At 39.2% G+C, this 26,939-nt stretch overlaps 1 protein-coding gene across 3 annotated transcripts in view; it reads right to left on the reverse strand.

The window, feature by feature from the left end:
* Nucleotides 1-26,939, reverse strand: part of PCCA (propionyl-CoA carboxylase subunit alpha) — a 294,840-nt gene that overhangs the window by 182,639 nt on the left and 85,262 nt on the right. For all 3 annotated transcript variants that reach the window (XM_084279588.1, XM_084279587.1, XM_084279589.1), the window contains exons 8-11: nucleotides 21,548-21,584; nucleotides 15,873-15,951; nucleotides 6,737-6,839; nucleotides 1,888-1,982 (exon numbers count right to left, since the gene is read on the reverse strand). In XM_084279588.1, coding sequence (XP_084135714.1) covers nucleotides 1,888-1,982; nucleotides 6,737-6,839; nucleotides 15,873-15,951; nucleotides 21,548-21,584 — 314 coding nt within the window. The remainder of the gene's footprint in view (nucleotides 1-1,887; nucleotides 1,983-6,736; nucleotides 6,840-15,872; nucleotides 15,952-21,547; nucleotides 21,585-26,939) is intronic.

Consider the following 26,939-nt stretch of genomic DNA (forward strand, 5'->3'; position numbering starts at 1 on the left):
ATTCTTAAAGTCAAAAGCCCCTCAACAACTGGTCTCAAACTAGATACTTAGGAAAACATCATCATAGGGAAAAAAAGTAAATCAAGAGGGCACAGCATCCCTGCCTGGGCCTCCTGAAAGAAAAAAGCTTCAAGCTATCTCAGAGCACTTAATGACAGCTACCATTTAAAATAGGAGAAAGAAAGAGCTACTGAGGACTTTGTTTTTCCTCCACCCAACTGCCCAAGTAGAAGTGCTTCCAGGAGTCTTTAATCAATGAGACTAACTAAACAGCACCCACAGGAAGAGCTGACTTCAGGCTTTAGGGTCTCTGTGGTGTCTCTCAGAGGTTAGTGTCCTGCTTTCCTGCAAGGAGCTTTGAACCCTTTGTAAATATATGGATTCTACAACCAACTGCAAGTAGCTGTAAGGCAGATAAGGCTTCTAAAGCTGTCAGTAAGTATCTGGCAGAGCCTAAAACATTCAACAACAAGAAGGTAGAAGAGTTTTCATGCCCAATTTTAGAAGCTATTGACTTGCCCACACTCTTTTGCAGAGTTACAGGAAAGAATTATAAAACTTACTGGAAATTCCAACAGAGAACACCAAGAAAACTAAAAGGCTGTTATTTCTGATGAAAGAAAACACATCACAGCTGGCTGGTGAGAGAAAAACAGTATCATTTCTTTTAACTGACCAGAGGTATGGAGAATGAGCAGGCAGTAGTGGCAGGCAGCACCTTACATGTCATCCTAAGGCAAAACACTCCCCTCAAGTGCTTAGGTATACATTTAAGCTCACACACATTATATCAGGGCCTGGAGCCTTCACATTTCACGAAGAAAAACACAGTAAAGTCTTTAGGCACAAGGCTTCTGATAAAACCACAAGCACTACAGGAAGCAACAACAGCTATATTTAAGCTTTTATCAGCTTTTTAAAGCTTTTATTAGTGAGTTTATATCCTTAAATTTTCCTTTTTCATTTAAAATCTAGGTGGGTAAACAATGCCGGTCTACAATTACAATCCAGTGTTAACTTACATGCTGCCTAAAAATAACAGTTATTTGAATTATGTACTTTTCCTCACATCCTAATCTGTTGCATCACATAGTTCTATACTATAACAGCAAACCCATTCCACAACAACACTGGCCAACACATTACACTGGGAATTCCCATAGCTAGTAATACACCTGTGTCTGGTTTTCTGAAATCAGAACTTCCTTCTGCCCTTTTTTCTACACCTACTCTCTGATGAATGCAATGCAACAGAAAACACGGTGAGACCATACTATGCATAGCAGCAGCGTATTTCAACTCCATGTGAAATCAGTGGGATAAGGATGATTTAATATGCTGGAGTTACTGGACACCTACAACTATAGTTTGCTACCATGAATGGTACTAGAAGTGGCACATGGTATTTAATACTTGATGTTCCATTTCAAATGGAAATAGACAGTATTACCTGATCATCTTACAATTACAGTCAAATACCTGTATCTGTGATAAAATGCTTATTCCATGTTTTATTTTACTCTTAAATCCAAAAGTTTAAGAGCAAAGAAAAAGAATCTCAGATGCATTAAGAAAGGCAACTCATACACTACATATATTTGATTCGTAAGATCCATATCCATTTTATATAAGAAAACGGAAAAAAGAAAACACATTAATGCTGCAACACCTGTTATCTTCTTACACAAAGGTATCATGGAGCAGGATCAAAACACCCTCAAGTACAACAGCAAAGGCTGCAATACAGTCAAATAACTATAACTTAAACACTTTCCTTGACATTTTTTAATAGAACAAAATCTGCTTGCTTGTACGATAAATAAAATCATCACCTTTCTAAATGCTTTCAGTAACTATGAAGCCGAATCAACATTCTAGTATACATACCTTGGTGCTTCTTCCACAACTTTTTGGTTTCTCCTTTGAATGGAGCACTCTCTCTCATTCAACCACAAGGCATTACCATGTTTATCTGCCAAAACCTGAAACAATAACATGCTACTATTAACATATAGATATATGCAAATGGCCTTTTACCTATTAGGTAGCTTTGAGTTAGATTTTCTTTTTTCCCCTCTGATCTAGAAATAAAGATTGGGAAAAATGCTAGTGTAGTAAACTAATTGCATATGAAACAGTAATTGAATGCGCCTTCAAATTCCAAATTGGATTATTTTAAAGCTGTTTTTATAGAGTCTATACATGGAAAAATCCCACACCAAAATTAGCGAGAAGCTCCCCAAAGCTTCAGAAATCAAAACTAAAATAAGATTAAAACTACATTTTCAAGCATTTGAAAATATATTGCACAATAAAATTACTCAGAAACATACTGTTTAGCAGTATCTTGTATCAATGTAGGAGAAAACCTCAAAGGATGCAAAATTTTGCTCCTGAATTGCACACAGAAGTTTTTAGAAACAGTGGTTAATAAGACTTTTCTCAGTAAGCAAACCACAGCACACTATCTTTAACATAGAAGAAAAGTCTTCAGAAACTTTACAATCTTCATAAAAATAAAATTTCTTACTTCCTCAATAATTTTAATGGAAATTAAAGCAGTAGTTTTAAGGGATTTCTCAAAAAACTGCAGCTTCAGTTCATGGAAGAGTTAAAACATATGGTCAAGCATCTAGATGCAGCTACATAAGTTACATGTTAGAAAAAAAACAGAAGTTTGGCATAAAAGAACTCTCAGTTGATTCTGCAACTTCAAACTGGAAGGAAATGTAAAAAAACTCAATCCCTTTAGGAAACTAGCTGTATGATGCAGCCATTTCCAGGATACCAGATTTACAGATTCAGGTAGACTTCTCCCTATCTTATGATTCTATGATACGCTATATTTATTCTTGTAACAATTTCTTTCATTGCAGACCACACCTACTCCCTTTCTCCTTATAAAGTTTTCCTTCTAATCTATTTTTTCCCATCCTTCTGCTCTGATCTGTAGCAGCTTGTGCCAATATCCACGCTTCATTCTTTAACAGCACAGTTCTACACCGAAAACAGACAAGATAAAAAAAAAAGGAGACAATCTCCCTCAAACTGCGTGAGCTCAGCCGTATCTACTCACGTTTGTGACAACGAATCTGTATTATTTATTATTCCTTTTAGCACTACAGGCCTGGTATGGCACTAAGCAAGATGAATTCCTGCAGCTATGACACCAATGTGTGCCGATGCGTGCATAATCTGGGTAGATGTGACTGAAAACACTGATCTCATGAAGACAGGGAGCATGCACTGTGCAGCATCAGACCCAGAGAGCCCTGCGCCCTGTAGGATCAAACTTCACTCTTCCTCACAAATTCTGTTGCACTCCCATAGATTTATGGTGCTTTCTTGAGGAAAAACCCTCTCTGAAGTGTTCTATGAGACTGATGACTTCGGGAGTTCCTAAACTGTCTCAGAAGCCTCCTTCCCTGTCCAGCAGCACAAGGGTACTCCAGCCAGCTGCTAGAATCAGCAACAGGCAGCTTAGTACACCACAAAGAAAAAAAAAAACACCCAAACAAACCAAAACCAAATAAACAAAAAAGCACCAAACAAAACACCCCAACCAAACAAGGAAGAAAAACGCCCACCGCCAAACAAAACCAAACCACAAAACCCAGAAACACACACCACCACCACAGCAGCGCCTAAAGCAACTGCTTAACCAAGTCCTAACCCATCCAGTCCAGAACCAAACATCACAGAGCTCTACAGAAATACATTTGGGAGAACAATAGATTTATTTGTTGTTGTTACTGTTCTTTTCTTAATATTTAAATACCACCTCTAGGGCATAGCATGGTACTTGATGGGAGAATCGCTGTCCTGTAAGTAGAACGATTCCTTGTGAGCACTTTAGTTTCATTGTAAGGAAACCTACAACAGCCTCACCAAAAAGCCCTAGGATATTTCAATACACATTGGTTCCTGTGCTTCTCTTCTCTATTCTTTTGAAGGGGATAATAAAATATTTTTCAAACCAAGTAGTAAATATTTTCTTTCACTTCAAGACATTTCTTCTATCCTGCTTGATTTCTGCAACCTGAATCTTAAAATAAATGTTTTTTCCATTACCAATTAATAAGGCTCAAAAAAAAATGACATGCATGAATATTTACTATGAAAACATAATTATAAGTAGAACAAACAACACCTAGCATTAGGCTTTTACTTTCACTTTGGGTCGACTGTTTTTATTATCACAAACTGATGATGGCTGAGGGGAGACCTACAACTACCTGAAGGGAGGGTGTAGAGAGATGGGCGATGGTCTCTTCAGCCAGGTGACAGGAGACAGGACAAGGGGAAATGGCACAAAACTGCACTAGGGCAGAGCCAGATTAGATATTAGGAAAAATTCCTCACTGAAAGAGTTGTCAGTGCCTGGAACAGGCTGCCCAGGGAGGGGGTTAAGTCACCATGCCTGGATGTGTTTAACAGACAGGTAGATGAGATACTTAGGGATATGGTTTAGCATAGGACAGGAACGGTTGGACTTGATGATCTTAAAGGTCTTTTCCAACTTTGTGATTCTGTGAAACTACAGAAGATACTTCATAAAACAGTTACATCTCAGAAGACATCTACAAAATGTTGAAACCATCATCTTTGAGATGATACGAGACTCCAGTGCACACCTCACTAAAAATGCATGCCACAGCTATAGCTTTTTTCTAAATATTCCTAAAAGAAAAGGTCCTGTTTTGTGGGACTAGATGATTACAACATTAGTATGTACAATGTACGGCCATATGCCAAAATAATTAAATATAATATCTCACAACCTCTCCCACATGATTCAGCTGAATTCCACTTCCAGTTGTAAGGTTGCTATTTAGCCAAGTAAGAGTTGGACATTCTGTGTACTTACTTTAAACTCAAGCCCTTTATATCAGATATTTCAGGAGAACAAGACTTCAAATCAGTTCAAGCATAAAGTCTATTTGGACTCTATTTTCCTGTTAATTGTTTTAGTCTTTTCTCATGTTTTACAAAGTGATTGTTTTATAGTTAGACACAGGAAACCCCTTATTTAACAATTTTAAGTACCAATGCTTTGGAGCTATATAAGACTGTTAAAAAAAGTTCTATTTAAGTTACTGCTAAATTAATAAATATTTGGCATCTGGTCTCAAATTGTTTGTATATTTAGCAGTTTGAAAATGAATCAAGGTCAACGTCCTGGAGTTGATTAGAACATGAAGTTAAAATGATACGCTATGATGTTGTTAAAAGGTACCATCAAAGTGCACATGTGAGGAAAACAACATTCATTGTACCTTGATAAATAAAATTATAGATTATCAGTGGCAAAATTATTACGTTTAATCCAGATAAAATTACTCTTTAATACAGTACTTGGGGGGAAGGGTGGGGGGGATGAGGGAGAGGAGTAGGGGGTTAGGTCACCTTTCTTAAACCCAGAGGGATCAAACCAACATAAAATCTGCCCCCAACTCATGTAACTTCAGAGAGTCAGTAGGAACCTGCTGAAGCTCCCAAACCTGCAAGCACTGAAAGGAATAGATCTTTCAGGTATACTCATTTACATACCAAAAAAATGAAGCAAAGACTTAGGTAGCCAAAAATTATTAACCATGGCAAGAGAATAGAAGTTGATGCTCTAGCAACCTGATCTCTTGTAACCTAAGATAAATACTGAAACTAAACATTCACTACATACACTTTTCCAAGACACTTCCAAAGAGAACACTTTGGGGTTTAAGTTTCTTTTTTTACAGAACATTTCTTAGCTTCACACATGCAGTGTTAGCCTGTGCACATAAAAATAAAAACATAGGAAGTATCAGGTTGTGGGCACGTATCTGGCAGAGAAAAACGTGGTAAATATTGCTCTCACAAATCAATCCACACTATCAAATATATTGTTGTTTCATTCAGTTATTGAGCTACTGTCAAAATACTTCAGGCTCTCACTGCAAAAGAAAACACATCACAACTTAGGAGTTCATGTTCTGGACAAAAACTAATGATACTTCTGTTGAGGAAACGGACATAATCTTTCCTGGCAAGAAATCTGTGGAGTATTTCAAGGCTATTGACAAACCTAATGTAGTTGCCTACCTAAGATCTAACACATAACAAATTTTCAAGTCATAATTCTGTTACAGAGTTTGTTGGAAACACACAGGTCTTGTTTTACATTTGCACATGGGGCTTAACACTAAATCCAATAAAAGATAAAAGTTCATAGTGCAAAAATTGAAGAGAATACACCTGACTTTGAACTACAACCTACCCAAAATAGGACACACATCCTCCTGAATTCCCAGGAGCATTAGATACTTCAGAACAGAATCCAAAACACTGTCAAAGCCACCTAGAGCTTGCAAAAAAAAAGTTAAGCACGGCAGTGCTTATTTCCCACATCCTCTGCTGCACTCAACACGCTGCAATCAGTATCTAAAGATCAAGCTCCAGCCCTCAGGACAGATGCCTACAACTTTTTTTTCTTCCACACACCACCCCCACCAAATAAAGTACAGTTCGTTGTCTTCCTGCTAAAGAAAGGCTGGAGAATAAAAACAGGAAGACTGTACCGTGCATGATAGCCATGTAGTTTGAGCAATGGCCCGAGACACAGGAAAACACAAGACTTTAGGCCTTTTATAGTGAAGCTCTTGAAACGTTTTGAACTTAAATTTATGAGTTCAAACCTTATTAAATAAGCAAACAAATGCTAAGTAATAGTAGAAGCAGTAGTAATAATAATACAAACCTGGATTTCTATGTGACGAGGGTTATCAATGAACTTTTCTATCAGCAAGCGATCATCCCCAAAACTTGAGGCAGCTTCTTGAGATGAAAACCTAAAACCTTCCCTTGAATAACAAAAGCAAAAAGAGTAACTTATATTTTAAAACATTATGTCAAGTTCTGAAGCACACAAAAAAGGAACACTTACACATTTCAGTCATCTGGCAGCACACAAATCCAAAACACAAGTCCTGGCATTTGCATTTGATTCTGTAACGGGCACCCTTTCTTTCTTTTCTTACAAAAAATTTAAAAATTACATTCTCAAAGCAGAGAGAATTTCAGCACATTTTAAAAGTCCAAGTATTTACAGCAATTCTATGCAGAAGTTTTCTTTGTTGGCATTTTCTTCTATAAAAGCAATTTTTTAAAAAAAAACATTAACTGCACAGTACTCTATATAGTAATAAAGGTGAAGCTCATCACTATTTAGGGTACACAGCCCTCTTAATACTGAAGAGCAGCAGAGGTTTGCTGCACATTAATGAGATGACAGAACTGCAGATAGAACATCGCAGACCTTGTAAATTCAGTCACTGAACATACAACCCAAAGATGCAATATTTTACTTGTGATATATCACACCAGCTGTATTTACTAGTTTTTTCCCTGCATTAAAATATAATTGAGTGTCACACTGAAGATTCTGTATACTTGTTTTCTCATTTACACATATACTTATTCAAAGACTGCAAGATATTATATTTATTGACTTTATTTTTCATAAGAGAAAGATTGCTCCTATGGGGCATAACCTCTAAACTCCACGTACAGCTTCCTCAGGGTGACATGTACCATAATGCAGGTACCCCAAAGGCTCCACAGAAGCTTTTTATGGGTTCTTTAACATACAGCTTGAGTCCCACTTATGTTGCTAAGTGTTGATGATAAGTATGGGGTAAATTTCTGTGGGACTGACTGCTGAAATACAGCAAACCAGAATAAGAACTACAGCACAATCAAGGTGAAGTTTCCATGTGTTCCACCTCTTGAGTCTAGTTTAATTCCACAAATGAAACTGGGACAATGGAACCATGAGATTGGCAAATTGACAGTATGAAGATGTATATATTTAAAGGTATTTCATCATCTTTTTTCAAGATTGTGGGATATATGCTATCATTTGAGATTATACTCAATGTACAATCTTTCCTAAATTAATATTTAGCTTCAATATATCAAATTACTTAACAAGAAGGAAAAGGGGCATTAAGATTTGTTCTTCTGTACCATACCTGATTTGTCAAAAAAACAGGTAACAAACAGTCATACACAGTGTTTGAGCTTACTGAAACAGATTTAGACCTATTTTTAAACTCCTGTATCAAAAGCTTGCTTTGTAAACATTCTATCACACAGTTTTATGCACAATTGACTATTTTTCTTTCAATGAAGGATGTGCTAATTAGAAATCTAAACTGCAATACTTGTTAAAAAAAGTCAGGTGCTTAATTATCTAACCCATAAATCTGTAAATCTTTTTAAATTATATATATCTAACAGGAATGAGTATCTCAGGTAGCGTGACCTTGTTTGTATATTACAAATCTGTTCAGTTGCATTTGTTCAGTGATAAAGATTACCATAAACACACTTCACCTTCCCTACAGAGATCATACTAACCAAATGGAGACAGGTCTGAGTCTCTTGATGAATATTTACCTTTTTTTTTTTTAAAGCTCTTTAGGCTAGAAGAGAATCTGCATTTGAAAACTCATCATTTCACCAAGCAGCAGCCTAGAGAGCCTTGCTGCAAGGAATCACAGTATCACATGATAGGGGTTGGAAGGTACCTCTGGAGATCATCTAGGCCAACCCCCTGCCAGAGCAGATTCACCTACAGCAGGCTGCACAGGTCAGCATCCAGGTGGGTTTTGAATGCCACAAGAAATGGAGAGTCCACAACCTCTCTGGGCAGCCTGTGCCAGGGCTCTGCCACCCTCACAGTAAAAGAAGTTCCTCGTGTTCAGGTGGAACTTCCTATGTTCAGGTTTATGCTCATTGCCTCTTCTCCTGGCACCACCAAAAAAACCACTCACCTCTTCCTCCTGACACCCTCCCCTCAAGAATTTATAAGCATTGATAAGATCCCCCTTCAGTCTTCTCTAGGTTAAAACTTCCCAAGTCCCTCAGCCTCTCTTCATAAGAGAGATGTTCAAGTCCCCTAATCATCTTCGTAGCCCTTTTTTGTACCCTCCCCAGTAGCTCTCCGTCCTTCTCAAACTGGGGAGCCCAGAACCACATTCCAGATGGGGCCACACCAGGGCAGAGCAGAGGGGGAAAAAGACACTCCCCATACAGAATCACCACACCGATATCTGTGACCATATCCAAAACTTTCCTGGCCACACTAACACCAGCAGAAACGTGCACCTGCACTAGACCAGGGGACAGGGAAGACAGACCCTCCATTAGGCACTACTGGGCACCCCACACTACAGGGACACCAGCCAGGCCAGTAGCCAGTGGCACAGCAAACAGCAGCAGCTAAGAGAGGTTTTGGCAGGAGATACTTACGGTAGTTTCTTATAGGGAGGGGTTGGTGGCAGAGGTAGTTCTGACAGTGGGACTCAATCTATCAATCTAGGACTTGGAAAATGGGCCCATAGCTGTCTGCAAGGATGACCCACCCTCCCCAGGTCAGCTACCTGGGTACACACTGCCATGGGGCCAACAAGCTGGAGCACTGCTAACAATACAGCCCCACACAGTATGCCCAGTGACTCCACAGCCTCCGCTGCAGGAGAATATGCCACACATCAGATGCCTTAACCCAAACTGGGATTTAAGCAGGGAGGCTGAAAGGCTTCACAGCCCATGCCCAAAGCAGGCAGGGAACACCACTGCCCCTCCTCAGGTGCAGGTGGGGTTGTGCTGGTGGGAGCTGCACACTAATCTAAGCCTGGAGCCATTGAGGAGGGAGGGAAAAAAAAAAACACAAGAGGGCCACCTTAAGCAGCTGTACATAAAGGGGCAGGGCCAAGGAGACAAACAGATGGCCAAGGAGACAAACGGGAGCTGGAGCCTGCATGCAGACACAGAACTGCAACATCCTTAGAACAACTGACGTGGTGAAACGTTTTGCACAACTGCAGTGCTGCAATCTAAGACTGGGGCAGCAGGAAGGACAGACTTGCCGATTTTTATGAAAGGGCAGGTCGTATACAGAGATCTCTTCCTGGAAAAGGGTAAGAGGGTGCAAGGTGGAAGGTCTGGATCAAGAAAGAGAACAATTAAGGGTAATACTGCAGTGCAACTTTGTCAACAGTTCACCTGCTTAAGCTGACAAAGTAAACATTCTCCTTTAAGTAGCTTAAAGTCTCCAAAACCTTGAGAGTTTGGTTTTGTTTGGGGGGGGCTGAGAGTTGTTTTGGAGGGGAAAGCAGCTTTTGTTTGTTAGTGGTTTGAGAGTTTGGGGGATTTTCACCCCATCTATTATCCCGCAACCAGTTTAACCTCTTTGTCATTGACACAGATCACACCACCCCAGTCTGTGGACCACACTAAAACAGGGTCATCAATATACTCAAGGGCAAGGCTGCCTTTCAGAAAGATCTAGGCAGTCTGATGGAATGACCTGACAAGCATTTTATGAGTTTCCACAAGTGCAGAGTTCTGTACCTAGCACAGCCTAACCTTCCCTGCACCTGTACAGTCCAAGGGACCAACTGGTTGCTTACAAAGATTTGGAGGTTCTGGTGGATAAAAGCCTGTGATGCAAGTGAGCAATGTACCCTGACAGTAATGAAGACTCAATAGTGGGCTGCATCAACTGCTGCCCATCAGCAGATCAACCCCAGCAACTACTCCCTTGACTCAGCACCTGTTAGAGCACATTTGAAATACCACATCCAGTTTCAGACACTCCTGATACTCAAAGACATTGATAACACTCAAGGTAGAGTGTACCAGAACCAGCACAGTCGACCAGGCTTGTGGAACCTGAAAGGCAATAAGGTTTGAGTGGACATCTAATAGCAGCCTTCTAGTACTTAAAGAGGAGTTTACTAAGTCAATGCAGCTACGCTTTTTATGGATGTGCACAGCAGAAAAGTGAGACAGTGGTCATAAACTGAAGTGAGGGGTTTCCAACAGGATGCAAGAAAAAATGTGACTGGAAAGGACTGAGGAACTGTGCAGGCTGTTTAGAGAGGCTGCAAGACCCAACTGGGAAGAGGTCTAAGCAACCAGCTCCAAATTCAGCACTGATCCTATTCCAAGGATGAAACTGGATGAGATGATGCCCCTGGGTCCCATGAAACATGAAGGATTCTATAAGGGGAAGAACAGGATATCTTTAGAGGTTCCTCTCTCTCCCTACTCTACCTTTACTCACACTGAAGTTATATAAAACATTTATTGATCTTGCCATAAGTGTTCTTGCCACTGTCTGACTTCAGACAGGCCATGTTAATTTTCTGTCCCCAGCTCTGACATCAGCATTGCTGCTTTAAGACAGCCACTTGCTCTGAAGACAGCCAGGCACTAATGAAAAACTGCAGTCATTGTGTAATATTTCAGTTTCCAGTATCAGAAAATAGTAAAAGAAAATAGTATTTTCTTGTCAAAGCCAGAATTAGAAAGGCCATGCAGTTAAAAACAGGTGGTTGATAAATGTTAGCACAGTAGACTCCCTCTAAAACAATGACTGGTAGGTTAAGTAACCAATAAATAATCAAACATCATTGGATTTTACACACAAAACCAATATCTACTGCTTCAGCTTGACTCAGATTTTTTTAAAAAACCTGAAGTTATCCAGTCACAACATTTTACATGTGTTACACGTGTAGCTGGCATAGAAATCTGTGTTTAAAAGAAACAGATTTTAGAAACATCCAACTGACTCCTTCCCCCCACCTGAAGACTTCTGCAGCAGCACAGACCAAGGATACCAAACCCACACACCCCCATTTTTGCAGTGCAGCCTGACAAGCCAAACGGCCTGGTTTGGGAAGGTAACAGAACTCAAATGTACAGGCTTGTAATTGTTTCTTAAAGCATCATCCTCTCACACTGCCCACTTCAGATTACCTTTGCCTCAGGAGGTGGGGGATTCGGAATGATTTGTTACGTATTACTCCACTTTAATTTACTCCAGTCCCACTGCTCCTTCCTTCAGAGCCATTGGAAGATTACAACATTGGGGAAAAAAGCCTTTAACAGATGTTTCTGAAGGAAGGTGGGAAACTGCAGAAAATTATGACAGACTACAAAAACCCACCCGCTGGTAGTTCCCATACGTACTCCGTTGTTCCATTCCAATGAAGAGCAACAACTGTGGAACAGTGAAAGTTAATGCAGCATGGTACCACAGCACCAGAGAGGAGAATTTGTAAGCAGTTTTTGGAATTCAAGAGCAGATGTTTGACTTAAGTTTATAAAATTGGCATAAGCACCAAGGAAGTTTAAGTAAATTTAAGTAATAGGACAATTTCTACTTTCCTGATAAGTTAAAAGGTAAAAAATCTTTCATCTCTAAGTATCTGGAAGTTGCTGGAAGTTGCCTTGTTGAAAGCTTTCAAAACACACTAAGCATGCAACCTTTCAATACCTAGGAAGGAGTTGAAATAAATTTGGGGGGTGGGGAGGAATTAGCACAAAGCTCCAAAAGGGAATTGTTAGAAGATCATTCAGTGCAAGCATCCAATTTAGGGTACCCTGTCTGCAGCTGAAACTACTAACTACAAAAACTAATTTTTATCTGCAAATCCATGGAGTTTATAACAATGGCCAGGGGTTCCTGTATGATTACCTCCAATACTGAACCTACAAAACAGTATCTTTGTGTGCAAAAATCCATCACAATTTCTGCCAGAAAACTTAAATCTATTCTTTGGTGAGGATGGGTCCTCAGAGGTCTTCAGGTGAATTCCTTCCCACAGCTGTCAGCAGACCATTTGAAGCAGTGAAGCCTGACATAGTCACGGGTACACCTGTTATGAGCATACTGAAAGCGAGCAAGGCTTTTGTTTCTCAACAATCAAATTCAGAAAATGTCTAGATATTCAGAAATCTAACCCAATCATGTTTTGTTATACTTCATCATGAACTTCATGTTTGGAAGGCACTTCCCAACCAGGCACTCTGGCATGCAAGCAGAGGCTCTGCACACACAAACCCAGAGCTGGGATGGTTAGCTACACTAAAGACTGAAGTACTTTTAGATCCATACAGCAGCAGAGCTTTCTCAGGCTGTGAAGAACCTAAAAACGTGAATTCAATGTAAACTGCTCTTCAGAAACCTGCACTTCATTTTCAATACAACTTCAAGTGGGTATCTATTATGTGAAGAAAGGGCATCCCAAGTTCAACATATCCAAACTAAAACAACTGATATGGGATCGTATCAGAGAGAAGACAACCTTATTTCAATTTCAGTTGTGGGTTAGTGGCTTGAACTGTTCACAAGACTCTACTCTACAAGTCAAGGAAAATTTTAAAAGAGCAATAGAAGTGAGTTAGGAAGGATTCATATTTGAAGGAATACAACAGCAGCCCTGCCCAGATAAAGAGGCAGGGAGCAGCATGGCAGCCATCCAGTCACATCCATGTGAAGTGCTATTTCAAGGAAAAAGGTAATTCTTACAGTGGTAAATTCCAATATTAGAATACAGTGGTGTAAGTATCAAAAGTTATAGACATCTTGGCTATGGCTGGAGCAATACCATAGTATTTAGAGAATCCAACAAAATTTTCAGCACAGGGGATATTTAAGTGATGTGAAGGATGAACCACCAGTAAGTTTCCACAGTGAACAATTCTGCAACAGCAGCAGTTAAGTCATTCATACAGGTGCTTTCCATTTCCAATGGCTATTTCCATGTCACACCACAAAATACATTTAAACCTTCTTTTAATATCATGCACAACCAGGTGAGACAAGAAAAATTTTCAACTGTCCTGAAATTCCAAAAGTATGTTTCAAAGATATCTGTTACAATAAGGAACTTTTTCTGCCCCTCCCCACCATCATTTGGGATTAATCCCACATGACAAAGCCAGAGCAAATTTACAGATTAAAATATCAACAATTCATCCGACTCATCTAGCGTCTATGAACCCCTAAATGCAACAGGCCATTGAGATACTGGCTTCTGAGAGTCTGTTAACACCTGCAAATCAGTTTTTCCTTTAGGATTACATGGATTGGGAAGCAGCAAGACAATGCATGAAGTCAACATCTTTTCATGAGATATGAAAACTATCAAATGCATGCTTTTTGTCAGTAACAAGTTGAGTCACCCTCAAAACACTCCGATGCTGTTCTTCAGGCACAGAAAAAGGAATGACCTTGGTTCCATGACATGTACAAACCTTTTTATAACCTCAGATACATTTCAAGACAAACTATAAGAGAAACTCAGGTGCTCTATTTCATATGTAAATGCAAAATTATCTGTTGCTATCTTCAGTTCTCTTAACCTCACTTTCACCTTCCTGCAACAAGCATTTCTCCTTGATACAGGATCAGTAACTTGTGTTGCTCTGTGCCTCAGCCTAGGCACGCTTTCCCTTAGAGCTTTTTTGATACTACTCTGTAAATTACACTGTAAACACAAGGCTGGTATAAATAACCAAAAGAATTATAATGAAAGCACCACTGGCAAACAGAGAGTTGAATGGTATTTCAAAGACTTCCCACAAACAAAGCAAGCACCTCAAACTAATATCACTGGGTCAAAGCAATATATCTGAATTAATTTTGTCTGCAAGTGTACCAATAACATCTCTAGCTGGCTTCTGTTGATACCAAATCAGCTCTATCAAATGACTTGCTGAACAACAACCACAACTTTTCTCCAAAACATATTAGCAATCATGATTTTAGATCCAGCTTTCAATTTTCAGACTTACTTTCATCGAGCTCCTTTGCTTCTTTCTCAGCAAAACAAGAAATGAATGAATGCCTTCATTTCAAGCCCAACAGATGCAATTGCTGCCTGAACAAGATCAAGGCAGTAATTTGGATTCTTAAGCAGTAGGAAGAAAGCATCCTTGCAAGAAAGCAGCTTATTCTAGATCTTCATTTTAACACCAAAATTTGACTTTCCTATTTAGATATGAATATAAATTCACTAGAGATTGCAAGGTAAAAAAAAAAGCCCTCTAACTCATGTTTTCTTTAAATCTAACATTTACCTCCCAGCAATTCATTGTTCTTTTTCCCAGTTTTTAGGTTTTGACAAAACTTTAATAGAGAACAGAAAGAATATGACAGGGAAGTCTTGCAGGTGAGTAAATTAAACTCATGAAAACTTGAGCTGCAGTTTGAGTTTATGTGCTGCTGTGCATATGTGCTGCCCTCCCCACGCAGAAAGGAAAACAATTAAAAGGTTATCTCATTTTGGATCAAATAAGCTTTTTTTCTCCATGTCTGAAAAAAATCCGAAAACACATTTTTCTGTAACATCAGTGACGTGTGGGGTTGAAACCAGGCTGCTCACTGTCAGAACATCATCAGAGAACGGGCTGCAAAACTTCTCCAGTCAGTAACAGAGCATCTTGAAGCGTTCAAGATTCAGACAGCCATTAAGAGACATGAAAACGTCTGTGTGTTTAAACAAACATTGTTCCAAACAGGCAAAAGCACAATAGTTTGCTGAGACAAATATTTTAAATGCAGAAGTATGCAATTTATTAGAGCACATTCTGGAAACACCGTATGTGTTCCCGCACATGAATAATCAGTCTCATCAACTTTAACAGAACTAATGGCACGCATTAATGCCTGAGAATCAGGGCCAGCGAGCGTTCTACCTAACACACAGGCAATTAATACATCAGCATTCTGAAAGGCACACAGCACTGTTATTTACAGTGTATCCTTGGACTAGAGGCAGTTCTGTGTTGGGTTGGGGTTTTTTTTTACTCAAACTAATGGACTGTGTTTTGTAATGTTTATGCAAAGATTAATTTTAAATAAGCACATGCGAACTCCCAAAGTACACCACGCTCTATACAAAAAGAAGGCCAAATAATATCCGATTTCTCTGTTTAACATTTCATATCTGCTCAACTGTCAGCTCACAGTGGCTTAATGGGACTTCAGTGTAACTGCAGTATTCATCAAGGCAAGCTTTTGGACAGCATCTCACCTGGTCTCTTCATCATCCCAAGCGATTCTCATGCCTTTCCCACCACCACCTGCTGAGGCCTTGATCATGACAGGGTAGCCTAACAGCGGGGAACAATTAGACAGAAGTTCAAACTTTGTTCAGTTGGTCAGAGGAACATGACAACTGACCACATGTCCAATAATGCCAGTAGACAATAACTTCGTTTATTAAAGCATTTTGTTTGGAGGGAGAGGAGAGATTTTTCTTTTCAAGACTTAGCTGTCAGTACAGTGATTTCTGAAGCCAAGAAAGGTTGTCTTCTCCATTTCACTTATACCCAAAAAAAGCACTGAATTAATTATTCCCAAGTAACAAAGTGATTTATGAATAAAGGCATTTGACCTTTTTAAACTCACATTTCTCTAGACATAAAATTTTGCTCCTTTTTTACTGCTGAAATAAGCCTTAGCTGTGATAAAATTATTTAAAATATTACTAGTAAAAATAAGCAGCAGATCTTCATAAACTATTTATTAGTCAAGAGACTCAGTAACCAAACCTGCATCTTATCAACACTTCTGGCGCAGTACATTTTAAGTAACAGAGCACCTCAAAAGAGCTGTGCTGCTCAGATAGTAAGTATCACAGAAAACACTTTTTTTTTTAAACAATAAGAAAGTATTTTCTCCAAATTGACAAGTAGTAAGAAAAAACAAACAGCTTAAATCCGACAGCATTGTTCACAACTGGTAAAATTTTACTCTCAGAACAGATACCTTAATATGAGTACAAGTCAAAAATCTCAGTTTTCGGAAAGCTAGAGAAGCAAATTTGGTAATTATTGTATATTTTAATTCAAAGCCGCTTTCTAAACCAATTATTCATATCAGTGAACTTCACCTTTCTCCCACATGAATTTACAGAAATTTGAAAATTAAGGATCTGATTAGGAAGTTTTTGACATTTCTAGGATAGCATAAAATTCTTCAAGCCTTTGGTCTCCAATACGTTTAATGAAAATAGTCAAATTAAGCCAAATATCAGACCAGATTATATTGTCTTGCAAGAAGAGTCCATGAGTCCTTGCAAATGGAAGACACATTCTTAAAAGCCTTTGATGTAGGGACAGAAAGGGACATTTGAATTCGGCTCCCAATGGTCAAATCTGATGTTATGCGTAACTAACATTTACAGTTTCTCTCTGGAATGCAGATCTACTATTGCTCTGTCAAGTGACAGTGATACAGTACGCCCACCTCCTCCCCAAAGTCATTTGACTGAAAGAAGGTTCAGGAGTAGATAATTAAAACCAGAAAGATCTTGAAAATCTTTTGCTTAAAGAAGACTGAAGCAAACACCCACAAAAGAGAGGCATGATACGTAAACAGTAGCGTTGATTGGAAGGCGAGGAAGCAGCAACAGTACAAGACAACATTAAATTAACAAAGAAAGAGAAAAAAATAAAATTAGTAAAATATTTTCCAACATAACCCATTATTAGACCGTGGAATCCCCTGTTATGGAGCATTCATGTGGCTGAAAGCTGCAGGAAGGTAACACATAAGCACATGTATAGTTCCTCTAGGCAGAGATGACCCAAGGCTGTAAGTGTTCATGCTTTAGAGCCTAAAGTGATCTCTAGTTACTGGGTATACAGGTAAGACAAAGTCATGCAAATACCCTTGCTAGAGTGCTTCTTACATGTTCCTATGAAATACCCGATGCTGCCCACAGAGAGGTGTGGGATAAGTCACAGAGTAACAGTGAGTGGGATCCAGAACCACGCTAAGCATTTAAGGTCTCTACAGTCCCAGAGACAAAAGGGCACACGCATTCCTCCAGACTGCACGCAGCAAATAGCACAGTACAACTTGTTCTCATGAAATGCAGTATATGCCATACCTACCCAAGCACAGCTTATCTGTGCTGTAACTGCTTTTCTAGATCCCTGGCAAGGCTCCCGGACAGCTCGACCGGCTATCTTGAATTCAAGCAAATGCTACATCTTATATGATTTCCATGCAAGAAATGAGATGTAGCCAGGTAACGCTGGTAAACTTAGACTTCTGGCAACACTATCACCAGCTGCAAGTCTTCTGAAACATGCATTGTTTTAAGCCTTATTATGGCAAACTCACTATGGCAATTCCCATCACCTAATCTAGTTTATTCAGTGTTACATACATGTGAAAAAAAATCATCATCAATTATACTAACAACTTCAGTCTACCAATATAAGTCTCTTGAATGGCTTACTAATTTCAATTCTATAAGCAGGGTCTAGTCCCAGTGTACTGTTCTTTTGTTTCAACAGCAAAACAGGCATGCTGGTAGCTGGGCCTTGGTGAGTCATTATATGCTACAGAATGTTAGGTTGATTATCTCACAGCTCACGTGGTTAAACCATCAGACAGGATACACGGGTTACTGGTATCCCACACCATGTGTAGAGCACATTGCTTCCCCCTCCCTCTTTATGTATACTGGTCATACATGTCAATCACACTTGTATGCAAGGCAGTTGAAGATTCCAGAGAGCCACAATGGAGTTTAAGAGTAAATTGAAGAAAGGCCTGTTTTGAAAGAATGTATACAGCTTTACATGTTGAGAAGGAAAAATTCTTTGCAACAGAGCTCTACAAGAACTACCTGGTCCCCTGAAAATAAGGGGACTTGAACTTTTGCTCAAATATGCCTTTACACATGACTTGCTCCCTTGGGCACTGAACTAAGCTAAACAGCAGTTCTTTGACCAAGACCAAAGACTGATCTGCGCTCGGACAAGGCAGGCTTTGTAGAATCAACATTCTGCATATAGATTGGATATAGGATGCCAGGACCAGGATGCATTACTCATCATTCTCCTAACCACTCAGGAACTATTTGGCAGCTATCAATATCACTGAAGTATGCTCACATAGATTGGTTGGATTAGTTGTGGGAAAGGAGAGGCATGCAAACAATTTCTAAGAGTGTTTGTAAGGACCCACAACAACAGCAACAAAGAGTCTCACAAAGCAGGCATATTTTTAGTAGGTGTTAGGTTTTCAACCCTAACCAACTTCTTTCAACACCAATTTACATGAAATTAAAATCACATGCAAGAATAAAAACTGTTTCTGCTCTACAGCTTTACATTCCTGTGACACATCTGAAGGATGGGTCTAAAAATGTCTTAGAAGGCAGGAAGCTGGAAAGCTGTCAAATTTTAAGATCGTCAGACAAACATTTGGTTTTGAACAGGTAAAATCAAGTTAGGATCACTGTTTCCAGAGTGGTTACTATTTTGAAAATCTGAATTATTAAAAGGAATAAACAAACTGCTGGTGTTGCATAGTTGCTACCTCTCACACTTTGGCACCATGGTTTTAGAAACACATAGCCAATTTTATTAAGTTGCAAGTAGAGGACCACAGGAGACACTGTGCAACATTGGTTTAAGCAACAGTGCAATACCAGATTTTTTTCAATGTTCATTGTGGAAAAGCCAGTACTAACTAAACCCACATCAAATGAAAGGTGGGTTTCACCTCTTCAGTTCTGTATACGTTTCACTTAGTTGAACGACTGTGAAGTGCTGGCAGTTAAACTCTTTCAAACAAAGAGTAGGACTTCACCATTTCATCGATGCTTCCAAAGTCAATGAGCCAGCAGTTCTTAGGCACAAACTTAAAGACAGACTTAAAAGCAGCATGGGAAATGAGCCAGTGTGATTAAGCACTACAGAAAGAATCACAAGAGAACAGCCCACACAGACAAACAGAGAAGAGAGACTACAGAAAAGGAGGCTATACTGTAATTTGTGCCTGAACTTCTTCCAGTTCCTGATTTAGCCTAGTATCTGTCACACTCTCTCATGCCAACTTGGGTGCGCACATCCCAAATGAGGGGCAAAAGGTAGGATTTTTAACTCCTGTACTTACAGAATTCGTATCTATAAACAAAGGCAGTGCCTCAACCATTAAGTGCCACGTTCCACTATTACTGGTTCTTTAGCCAGGACATTAGCAGGAAGAAGCAGGGAAAAAACGCAGGCAGCAAGAGAACATTATGCAATGGTTTAGGAGTTTTAAGTGCTGACCTGTAATCATTTTAGTGGTGGGGTTTTTTTTAATAATTAAGCATTCTTGGAAGACTGATACTCTTGATAAATGAATTAAAAACAACCTGAAAGTATTCAGTTGCATATCAAGTGCCTTATATACAAGGACAAATTCATTTCCTCCTATTTTACATCCTTTAAGATTACAAATAATTGGATTTTACTCTGATCTGCAGCCATGATTATACAGCAGCTTAACCAAACTGATCAACTAGTCAAAACATGGTGAGGAAAAAGCGACAAAGGACATTTTTCTCTCAACCACACAGCATCGTAGCATAGACCTTTTTTGTATCAAAATGGTTTAAGAATTTGTCATCTAGAAAAAGTGCCACCAAGCTGTCTGTGACTGACTTTAATATCTACAGATTTAAGACTGCCTTGATATGTTGACCTCCAAAGTGCTACCTCTATCAAAGTCAGGAACTGGTCAACAGAAGACCAGAACAAGCCCTTTTTTTCAGGGCTAAGCTCAATTTTATTTACAGTTCTCCTCCCAATGTTTCAATTTGGTAGATGACCTTTTCCTTTTGTTTTTGTTCCCATGACAGTGATGAGCAATCACTCTATTGCCCAACAGGGACATAAAGGCTGACCCACAGAGATGGTGACTTGTGTCAGCCTAAAAGCCAGCCCTCAACACCAAGGGGTTTCAGGGCAGTTAACCAGTGCAGGGTAAGAACCCCAACTTGAAGTAGAAAGGTGTTACACTGAGGAAGAGACTTTTGCAGCAAGTGCAAGTCCCAATTCTTTTGACACATAAGGCACAGCCACAGTTTGACATGGGTGAGATGTGTTTGTAGCTGCATCAGTAAGAGAAGCTTCAAATGTAGACACATTCTTTGAAGTACATACCTGTGCTGAACCTAAACAGCTTCTCATGGCTACTGTCTCTTAAAATGAAAATGCAAAAAGAAACTGCCAAGGAAAAAAAAACACCCCTCTTATTGCATTAGAGTTTTCTTCTAGAAAGCATTTGAGAACATGTGTAATTTCAAGCATATGGTTAAATATTTTGCCTAATATTAAGCTTTAGTAAATAAAAGCCAAAACTCATTAAACACGTATTACACTTAACCTTCATCAAAATGAGTCCCAGACAGTTTGCTGGTTGCTCTTTTCACCATTCTCTAAGATATTTAGAAGCCGAAATAGTGACTCTATTCCAGACAGCACAGAAGAAAGGCTGGTGGTCTAGATGATACTCAAGCCAACTGCAGTCCACACAGTGATGAAGAAAAACTGTAACATCACTGGTATCAACCTCCATACAAAAAGAAACATGCCATGCCCAACTTCTGACTATCACATCCAATTGCAGATATGCTTTGAAATAACTCTGTTATCGAGCTGCTCATTACTGCATATTACATGCATTCCACAAATCGTGGCTGCACTTGTTCTGTAAAGTCCAGTTTGCACAGCTAAAATGTGATGATTTAAGAGACAGGGTGTTAATGCCTAGATTCTTCTAGTTCTATAGGCAACGGGGAACTTAAAAACTATTAAAACATTATTTGTTCTATAGGGATTACTTATTACACATTCAATTTAGTCAACCATGTCTGCTGAGAGGCACACAAATCCCACCATAGCTAATTTAAGAACTTACCAATTTCCCTTGCAATTCTGACAGCTTCATCTGCATCCTGTAAAAGCAGGAAATGAGACCCAACGTTAATCCCATCAGCCATTGCACTGTGTCCTGAGGGCAGTCATATATTGCACTACTGTCTCCTCTGATTCATTTAATGTTTGATTTTACAACCTTCTGACCCTTTTCAGCCAGAGGAATGTAAAATTAATACCATAAGTGGAATGTAAATTCTACCTCATCATTAGTACACTGAGAAACTCAAAGCAACGAGGAATCAGCTGACAGGAAACACGACCAGGATCGCAAAATGATTTTCTGCAGTTGTAGGAATTTAATGCTAGAATTTAGAAGTTTACAATCAATAATGGACTATAAATCAGACCGTTAAAGTTTGTCCACTGCCAGCTTGCTTTCTGTCCTCACATGTATTCCTTGTGTTTTCCTTGTTGTTGTCAGTAGGGGGAGTTGATTCTCTATTGTTTGGGAGGGATTCAGGGTCAGGAAAAAACCCTTGCAGAACTTCTTCAAAGACCAATTTTTTTGTCTGCTGAAGAAAGAACACAGGCATCTACCTCACTTTTGCAAGTTTTTCATTCTAAAGACAGGATAAACCTTAAACACATCATTTTCAACCGCATCTGAAAAGAGAAGATTCACGTAATACTTTCTACTAAAGAATCCACACCTTACTAGTGTACGTACAACAAATGGGAAAATCTTTTTGTTGATGCCACCTATTGCTTCAGCTGACTCATACCACTACAGCCTGGTACAGAAAGAAGTACTTAGGAAACCAAGACAACACAACCCGAAATACTTTAGCTTCTTAATAGCCAATTCTCCCCAAGTCGTTAAATCTCATTTCTTCTACTGATACCAATGACTTTCCATTATACAACACCAGCAAGAAAAAACCCAAATACTTCAGTTACAGTGGCACAGGTTAAGTTTGAAAATTCCATCCAAATTTGCTAATATTTATACTATTCTGTGACACGTGTTAAAAACCTATATGGAAGGCAATAATGTCTGGAAACCACCAGCTGCTAAGTGTGTCTGAAACTATGGGGGCTGACTTATGAACATTAAAATGAAACCTGATATTTTTAAAGCTTTCAAGGCAATCCGTTTTAAAAGCACCCAGGTCAGAACTTTTTTAAAAAAAAAACCAACAAAAAAAACCCTCCACAAAACATAAGAAATGTTCATACCTGGTTCATTTATGTCCTATAATAAAACAAAATCCTCTTTAAAAGTCTTCAGTACCTAGTAACAACCCCATGAAGAATAAGGGGGCTGGCAGGGGAAGTTGTCAGAAAATTTAATTTCCTTTCATTAGCTAGTCTGCTCCACAAATCGGTGCTTGTTAAGTTCAAAGCAGTCCTGAAAGCAACATCAGTTTTAAGTCTTTTTACTCCAGTCACATCTGTTAATGAGATTTTTTTCCAAATAACAATTGTTTTTAAGTCAAGAGATAAATCTAGCGAAAAAAAAACAAAAAAAAAAAACTTCTCCCACCCCAAAAAAAAAATAAAAATCAGGGTTTACTGTTTTATTACACCTTGCTGCTTTCCGTGACCCTGCACCCTCCAAATTTTAGCTTAAAGGGATAAAATGCATGAAAAGGGTCATTTAAGAATGTTAGTGGTTTCCACACATTGAGTTTGAAGGTTCTTTGTTCCTGCCTGTGACAGTTATGCGAGAATACTTCCCCTTAATAGCCTCTCTGTCAGGAAGTGTTAAACCTGCCAAATGCAGACAATTAGAGGCTCTTGAACAAAATGCAGGAAGAGTGATGACTGATGAAGAGCCACGATTATAGTCGAGAAGGAAACTTTTACATTTCTTTTCTCTTGCAAATTCCCTCATATATTTGCAAAATAGAATTGGGGGGGGGGGGGGAGTGGGGGGTGGGAAGGGGGTGTGGAAGCAAACAGGGCAATTTTTTTTCACTTAGTTACCTGCAAACAAGTGGCTGACACGCTGCAGTCGGCAGGAAGACAAGCTGCAAATCATTACAGGGCAAACTTTTCACTGCCACTGTATTTTGTTTTATACACGCACACAACAAGTCTCAGTAATAAGCGGCATCGTGCCGGCAGCACTAATTGTCTCAGTTCTGGCTTGAACAGGCTGAAGTCATCTGCCCGGCGCAGTTATTAATTTACACTATTTCAACATCTGTTTCTTTTACAGTTCTAATATATTAGAACCCGAGCTCTAAAGATGAAAAAATAAAACCAAAACAAAACAAAGCCACCCAATGCATATTCAAATTCTTTAGCCTTCAAAGAGTGTTTCTGAAATAGAAAACAAAAACATACCACGCTTTAAAAACTAATAAACAAAGACTAAACAACTCGCATACTGAAATCTCTGGTGAGGCTTTTGATCTTTTCCCCGGACAAAGTACGTTCCAGTACCACGCATTTTGCTTGCAGGCTACACCAATGCAGCGGCGGTTCAAGTACACCTAAAAACTTAGAGGACGGTCACTCCAGTTTTTCGGTGGGAAGAACTAATACACAGCATTTGCCATAGGGGCAAAACCAGCATGCTGAACACAAGTCCCTACTGCAAAAATACACAAAGCCACACTGGCACCAAAAGCATTTTGAACTCTTTTTTTTAAAAAAAAAAAAAAAAAACCAAAGAGCCCTCGATGATTTACTACTATTTCCTCCCAAAGACATACTAGCTACACTACCATTTCCCTAAAATAAACTGCAGATTGTAAAGAAATATATAATTTTAGCACTCCGTTTATTGTACAAATAAAATTGTTCAAGTAACGGTACAAGTTTATAAAAATCATATGAGTTATAAAATGATGTCATGGGGCTTTTACAAATGGCTGATTTCATTAAGTTAGAGAGACATAAAATACTCGTTCAGCATAAGAATTTCTAACCCAATTTCACGTACACGCCTCTCTGCCAGGTACCAGCAGGTGGAGACAAACAAGCAAAACTATTCTGATGTAGAGGAACACCAGGCTAAAACTGTTTAGGAGACTCCTAGAGCTGTTAAAACATTTTATTAGTTAGGAAGCACTACATAACAGTTTCCATGAGGATGTTGGGCTTGGAGGCCAGACGTGAACGGGAGGTTCTCTAGCAAGCTCTCCACCAATACAGTGATCATTCCATACCCATGTCAACGCCTCAACTCAAGAACACAGCCTGAACAGACACCTGAACCTGACATACATTAAGCTCACAGCTTGCTGGACACCTTTCAGCCTGTCTCTGGGTATCAGTGAACCTAAGGAGACACACAGAGGTACTCATCTGCTGGGTCTGCATCCAGCTATGTTCTACCAGCCAGAAAACCAACCTGGCTGTACGCAGTGAAACAATATAAAAGCCTTTCCTCTCTTGATATTCCTTTGCCAGTTGTTCACCACGACATCTCCTTACACTCATCACTGCCTCCAGGTTCTTGTCACTTACTCCTCCTTACTCATTTACAGACAATACATCTCAGCTCTGGCTTCAGTACAGCCACGTGGACTAACACCAATGCTTTTGATTAAGGCTACTTACCACATTCCCAATCATGCTTTGGGAAACTGACTGTAGTTCCACATTTTAACATTAGCAACCTGTGAATGCTTTTGTTGGCTCTCTAGCTGACAGCACCAGACCAGTTCCTTACGTGAGTAGACTGGGTAACCCTTGCCCCGGCCAAGAAACTGAACTATGGATAAGAAGGAAACTCCTTTGTCAAACTTCCCTCTCCACTCTCATCCTTAAACATACTGTTGATGGTTCTCCTTCTCCTAAACTTCTAATTTAATTTCTACTCACTGAAAATGTTTCTGCATGCCACTTCTCCAGTATGTTTTTTTTCAAAAATCTCAGCAAACCCATTGTCTATTGTGTGTAAGTGCTAAGCAACATAAACGAGAGGGGGAAAACACCCTTTACTCTCAAAGTAAATGGATCTGCAGCACTAGTTAAATAGTGCTAGATAAAGACACCTCTTCAAGTAACAAAGATTTTCAGTGTAGCTCTCAGTTGAGCACTAAAAGTTGTTACTCTATTAGCTTCAACTATTCATCCTCAAAGAATACATGGAACTGATCTTTCTTAACTTCTGGCACTGTCAGAGGTCTGAATGCAGTTTTCTTCCAGCTTTATTAGACTCCACTATAAAGATGAAGCCACCTCTAATCAGCTCAAGTATCAAGCAGACACTTAACTCCTTCCTATGACCTCTAAAATTTTTATGTCTCAGGTTTTGAAAGCTCCATAACTCTGACCAAGACAGGTTTGACAATGTCAGAAATCCTACAGAGTCTCCAATCCCTTGCGTGCTGCTCTTCCGATTGTATCTGCTATCACACAGCTTTCCTCTTCCTGCCTTAGTCAGAATTCGCAAAATCATACATCAAGCTCTAACCAGAGATCTCACATGTCCTGATTTCTCGGGTATTCACCCAAGCAAAAGACATGATCAGAGGAAAGATATCAAAGGACAAATACAGGCACATACTTAGATCCATAGCAAGGATGAGACTAGCAATTACAAGAAGTTGTACTTCCTAGAACTGGTAACCAAAGCACTGGTCAACCAATTTCTGATGGAAACTACAATGCTGATGTCATCTGCAGACTCTCCTTTTTCTTACTTGATGTCTACAGTGTAGAGTTTGGTGGGGTTTTTTTAATCTTGCATTTTTTTAGGAACACTCTTCAGATAATCAGAACTAGTGCAAGGCCAAGGTATGTGAAATCAATATGATATGGATGCTTCAGGATTAAGTAACTACTGCATGAGTTCCTTTCAATAGCTGAGGATTTGAGTTGTCAACTCAATCCTACATTCCAGTTCATTTGGTATTAAGACTACTGTTGCTGTAGCCGAGTGCCAGTCAGATCACTTATGTTCTTCCATTTTGCATCAGGTATTTAAGATAACTGATGAAAAACAGTGCAATTAAAGGTCTCAAATGCTCTGTTTCACTGGCTATATGGCTATCTGATTAGTAACCACTATTCTACTTGGGCAGGTTTGTTTGTTTGTATTAGCAAAGTAATAGACCCTCGCCTAAGTTTTAACTTGATACAGTGATAAAACCAGCATTCTGAGTATTTGGTTCTGCATTATAAAATGTTGTGTGGCATCTAGACAATTCATTCAAAGTTACCTCCTAATTCGATTATTTTTCTGTAAGTTATTTTTAGGATTTTGAGAAGACTATACAGGATATCAGACAGAGCAGAGCTTCTTATACACCATAGCTTAGTGGCTGGTAAATCTTATGAGTGCTAAAGGACTGGATACACAAGGACTGCTGAAACACACAGCAAAGCCTGAATGAACGCTGCACTCAACATATCAATGCCAGACTTCAGCACTGCCACAAATACCAGCCTACTACTTATGTACAGTCTTCTAGAAG

Source organism: Gallinula chloropus, assembly GCF_964237585.1.
Source record: "Gallinula chloropus genome assembly, chromosome: 1".
In the NCBI taxonomy this organism is placed as follows: domain Eukaryota; kingdom Metazoa; phylum Chordata; class Aves; order Gruiformes; family Rallidae; genus Gallinula; species Gallinula chloropus.